The 5885-nt window shown below is 36.9% G+C and overlaps 1 protein-coding gene across 1 annotated transcript; it reads right to left on the bottom strand.

Moving 5' to 3' along the window:
- Positions 1 to 1035: 1035 nt before the first annotated feature.
- Positions 1036 to 2235, bottom strand: LOC306640104 (olfactory receptor 8A1; the record flags this gene model as incomplete). The annotated part of the gene is made up of 1 exon (XM_079104004.1): positions 1036 to 2235. The coding sequence occupies exon 1, from the start codon at positions 1963 to 1965 to the stop codon at positions 1036 to 1038; it is 930 nt and encodes a 309-aa protein (XP_078960130.1). The 5' UTR covers positions 1966 to 2235.
- Positions 2236 to 5885: the final 3650 nt, after the last annotated feature.

The following is a 5885-nucleotide window of genomic DNA, read 5'->3' as shown; positions in this document are numbered from 1 at the left end:
CTTATATATATGATGGAATATATATATGATGGAATATTAGCCTTAGAGAAGAATGAGATTATGGTATTTTCCGGTAAATGGATGGAGCTGGAGAATATCATGCTAAGTGAAATTAAACCATCCAAACCAAAGGCCGAATGTTTTCTCTGATATGTGGATGCTAGTTCACAATGGGGGGGGGCACTAGGGAAGAATAGAGTTACTTTATATTAGGTAGAGGGGATTGAAGGATGGGAAGGGGTATGAGGTAGGAAGGATAGTAGAATGAATCAGACATTATTATCCCATGTGCATATATAACTATAAGACTAGTGGTATTCAACATCATGTATAACCAGAAAAATGAGAACTTATACTTCATTATATATGATGTATCAAAGTATATTCTACTGTCATGTATAACTAATTGTAACAAATAAAAAAAATTTTAAAAAGCAACCTCAAAAAAAAAAAAAAAAAAAGCATTGCATGGTTGAGAGTAAGCACCAAAACATGTTAATGGTGTTATTATTATTGTTGTTTTTACTAAGAAAACTACATAAAGGAATCAGATAGAACTTCTCAGGTAGAAATGTTAGAGAGGGGTAGAAGAGAGGAGAGGGAGGAATCTGGATTAGAAAAGGTCTGAGTGTCACTATCTGGCGACTTTTAAATTCAATTCTTTTTACCTTAAATGTTCTCAAGTGCCCAAAGTAGGAATTGAGTAACATTTTCTACATTGAATATACTAAGACCATGAATGACTCCCACACTCAATATTGAAAATTTAATTTATATTAACTTAGAATTGATGTAATAAATGTTTAAGCAAGGGCTCAAGGTAGAGGAAATGGATCCCACATGAAAGAATATGAGGTTTCAAATAAAATGAGAGAAGAGATGGAGGGAAGGAAAAGGAAAGAAGGAGGGTAGGTATTTTCCCAACTACATAGAGATGCGATTGTTTCCCATCTCAACTGGTTAGGCAGGCAAAGGGCATCCTTCTGATAGTTCTAACAACTTGTTTTTATATTGAGAAGAACAAGAACATTTGCATCAGAAGAGTTTTCTCCTCAGTGTCTTCTGCAGGGCAGCCTTTACCTCTTTGTTCCTCAGGCTGTAGATCAGGGGGTTGAGCATGGGGATCACTGTGGTGTAGAACACAGAGGCCACATTCTCCTGGGCCAGGGAACTGGCAGTGGAAGGCTTTAAGTACATGAATGCAGTGGATCCATAGAACAGCCCCACAGCTGCAAGGTGGGAGCTGCAGGTGCTGAAGGCTTTGGACCTGCCCTCTGTGGAGCTGATACGGAGGATGCTGGACAGGATGAAAGCATAAGAAACAAGGACTGTTAAGCTAGTGACTATGATGTTGAATCCAGCTAGAAAAAAGACTGCCATCTCTACATCATAGGTGCTGGAGCAGGAGAGCTTCATCAGCGGGAGGATGTCACAGAAGTAGTGGCTGATGAGGGGCTCACAATAGTGCAGTTTCAACATGAGACCCGTCTCTATTGTTGAACCGATGAGTCCCATAGCATAGACCAAAGCCACCAGCACAGAGCAGAGGGCCTGGGACATGATGATGTTGTAAAGCAAAGGGTGGCAGATGGCTACATAGCGGTCGTAGGCCATCACTGTGAGCATGTAACACTCGGCAATGACAAAAACAAGGAAGAAGTAGAGCTGAGACATGCAACCCACGTAGGAGATGACGTTCTTCTGGGACACAAAGTTGACCAACATTTTAGGGGTAATGACAGAGGAGTAGCAGAAATCCACAAGTGACAAGTTGCTGAGGAAGTAGTACATGGGGGTGTGAAGCTGAGGGTTCAGACAAATGAGGGTGATCATGCCCAGGTTTCCCATCACAGTAACCATGTAGATCCCCAGGAAGAGAATGAAGAGGGGGAGCTGGAGCCCCTGCTGTTTTGTTAATCCCCCAAGAAGGAACTCTGTCACTGTGGAGTCATTTTCTGCAGCCATTTCTCCGGGTGGGAGGCCTTTGAGATGGTAAAGAAGAACCTGTGAGAGGCTGCCCTTGTACTGCTTGGTGAAGCTAGTTTTCTGCCTTTGGTGCCTGATGAGCCATCCTGTCTGTGGCTGATAGATCTTCCCCTCACTCCTGCTGTTTGGTGAGTGAAGGGGCAGCTCCTGAGTGTTTCAGAGATCTCGAAGATGACAGGAAAGGGATCAAGATCTAGAACTCTTTCCTTTCTTCTAAGAAATCCAAGATCATCAGATCTACTTGTTGTCTATGGACCAACAGCTTTGCCTTTTCTTGGAGCATCCAGGTCTTAGCCCATCCTACTAAATCCGAATCTCTGGAATGTAGCCCAGCAATCTCTGGACAAGTCATAGTTTCAGGACTCTCTCCTGGATGTGGATGCATACATGTTGAGAACCTCTCCTACAGACTAATAGTATATTTCATATTTTGTAGTTGGAGATTGAATTTGTTTCAGAAATGGAATTTCACTATCGTATATGCAGTTTCTAAATTGCATGTGCCTTCCATGTGAAGGCATGGAAACATCTGAAACTGAGGCAATGTTAGGGTGATATGGTGGTCACATATCATTGAGTGACAAGTAATTTCTACATCTGATAATATGATTGTCAACTTTTGTGCCATCCTCTGTAGTTTACACATGTTTTTCTAAAGCCAATTGCCTAGCTTCTAAAAGTTTTGACTATGGGTTGTTATCTGTTTAGAGCAGAATTTTTATTCCCATGTCATACTGAGAAAATTGTTGCTAGATATAAAGTGACTTGCCCAGGGCCTACTAATTATTTGTAACTTGGAATCAAACTTACCTCTGCTCTCTATTGGTTGTGAGCTTCTTGCCTTGTCTTCCATGTGTAGCCTTATGAATCTGCACTCCTGCAGCCTAAGAAATGTGTGATTGTGATATGCCTTACACTGACATCTTTATATGTGCTTAGTGCACAAAAATAAAGGAATGCTGTAGTTTGTTTTGCTTTTTTTCATTGTATAGTAAATTGAAGCTCTAAAAGTTAAATAAATTACTCATGGTGTCCCAGGTAATTGGAGGCAGACCTGGTCCTGAAATTCAAGACTCTCACTACCAGTCTGCTTTGTCTCCACAATACTATTGTTTATTTTAGATTATTTTTATGTATAAGTTCATTATTATTTAGTAAAATGAATTTATTATAATTCTGATAGAAAAGGGATCTTGTTTTTAATTTCTATGCGTATGTTTTATATTGTAAAGACAATATGTATGCATTATAGTAAATTAGAAATGTGACAACACCAAAACAAAACTCATTTTTCTGCTACATGGAGCCTTACACTGGTGGGTGAATAACTTTCCATATATTTTCTATTCATGCATTTGTTTGCATGAAATATTTTTTAATCTCCTTTTTATGCAAGATTTTAAAATAAATTATTTCATTTGATTCATATAATAACTGGCACTAACTATATTTCTTAGGAATAAGAGTTTAAAATCCTTAATCCTTAGGATGTAGCACAGAGACAAGTAAATGTGCATTGCATTGTAAGCTTTATATATTACATTTTTTTGGAGAAGAGATATTTAACTTTATAATAACTACTATCAGAGTTAGCTTAAGTTTTTAAATATTAATTCCATTTAGTACAAAATAATTTTTTCTAAAGAATACATTAAGAATATCACATATTCTCCTTTACTCAATCTCTATCTCTAATATGGTAAGAAACAGAAAATCCACCTTGAAAACGATTATTATAGATAAAGTGTCTTACAAAGCTCATAAAGTGAAAACCATTCACTTATTGGGGTGTGATATGAATACCAGTGTACAGGACCAACCTAGACAGCTGAGATCTAATTTTTCACTTCTACAATTTTCTAATAATATAAAGTAGGTCAATGTGAATGACATGTTTCCCATGAGTTACTGTAGTCATTACCTTTAGTCCTACCAAGTCCTCAGAAGCTCAGGATTGCTGCCAAAGAACACAGAACACATAGAAAAGAGCACTTGAAGATGAAGGTAAATATATGGTTGTAAGTAGCCTCCGTTATAAATAAGAGTTCATTCATGGAATAAAGATTTTTCTTGTACATTTTAATTTTTGGAAAATTGCAAAAAAATGTTATGCTTAATTTCAGAAAGAGAGTTCATTATTAATAAATACACTAATGCATAGTTCACTCTGATTAAGTATAGGTATGATATTTTAACACAACAACAACATTTTAAAAGGTGATAGGCAAATGAATGATTTAACTCACTGAACACTTAATTGATTTGAAATGAGAAAATGAATCTTTTTTCAGGTGTTAAAGCAAAAGCTTTGACGTCATATTATTAAAATAATCTGACAAAGGATATTTCATTCCAATGATTTCAATCCTTGGAATTCTAAAATATCCCAAAGATGACTGTATCTTTCCTATCATAAAAAAATTTAAAGCCTAAGGCTAGCCTCATCACTGTAATGTGCCAGATACTGACAACCCCCACCTTCAAATAAGCCACCTCCTCTAGAGGAATACATTTGTTTTAGGTATGAAACTAAATACCTGTGCTGAGGGAAAATGAAACACCTTCTCCTGGAAATTTTGTGAGATGTCTTTGATTTCAACAGTTAGCAAATGCTGAGAGTATACAGATATATAGCTAGTTGAAGTTTACTGAGTGTCTAGTACAGTCATGAAACATGGGTCACGGAGCTTGGAAGACTTTGGGTTCTGTTTAAATTGATAATTGCAGAACATCTCGTGGGATGCCATCACTCTGGAGACTGTAATCCTCACTAAAGGGATAATTAGAGTTTTGGTTTAAACCTGCTCTGTGAATCATGTTTTATCCCCCAGGACTGTTACTTTTTCTTGTATTGGTAGGGTCGTCTTGTGGGTAGGGAAGCTTAGAGTCTAAGGCTACTCTTGGAGTATTTTAATACGACAATCTCATTTTCGTTCTCATCTCCACAACCATCTCAGTTTTTTCCATCAGCATCAACATTTCTTACCATTATGGTAGTTATTAATTGTTAGCATTCATTAGTATGCATCATCAACTAGCTTCGAGATGTTTATTTTAAAGGGTTTTGAAAACAAATCCAAAGATATTATTAAAACAAACTGTGTAGTTTTAGTAAAGAATGCTAATTCCTTGAATTTTTCTTCCTGCCGCTGTCCATGTAGACTGACAGTGTAGAATGGCAGGAGGGTGAGGAGCAGCAGAAGGCAGACTTAGAGGGTCTCTGCATTTTATGTGTTCATTCATAAGGGATGTGTGCTCACAAGAACGTTTCTTCTTCAATGACATATTCAGTACTGTCAAAAATATATCGTTAAAGAGGAGACTCAAACTAAAGTCTTTATTTGGAGATTATTGTAGATTCACATGCAGCTGTAAGAAGCAGTATAGCCAGATCCTATGTTGTAGTCTTTATGCCATTTGACCTATATAGGTACCACTTTGCAAAACAATTGTGCAATGTCACACCCAGGATACTGTTATTGACACAATCTATTGAATTTATTTAGGGTTTCCCCATTTAGAGTTTTTAAATTCATTTAAAATTTTTTTTTAATTTTTACAAACTGCATTTTGATTCATTGTATGCAAATGGGGTACATATTTTGGTTTCTATGGCTGTACGTGCCATTTTAGTTGTTTTTGTGTGTGTATGTATTTGCATTTTGCTTTATGCTATTTTATTTTATTTATTTATTTATTTTTTATTGTAAACAAATGGGATACATGTTGTACATGGCGTAAAGGCATACCATTTGTATAATCATAAATTTACATACGGTAATGTTGTTTGATTCATTCTGTTATTTTTTCCCTTCCCCCCACCCCTCCCACCCCTCTTTTCCCTCTATACAGTCCTTCCTTCCTCCATTCTTGCCCCCCTCCCTAACCCTAACTCTAAC

The sequence above is a fragment of the Sciurus vulgaris genome (assembly GCF_902686455.1).
Source record: "Sciurus vulgaris genome assembly, chromosome: 11".
Taxonomy (NCBI): Eukaryota; Metazoa; Chordata; class Mammalia; order Rodentia; family Sciuridae; genus Sciurus; species Sciurus vulgaris.
The sequence above is the reverse complement of the archived record's forward strand: the minus strand, read 5'-3'. Positions and strand labels throughout refer to the sequence as shown.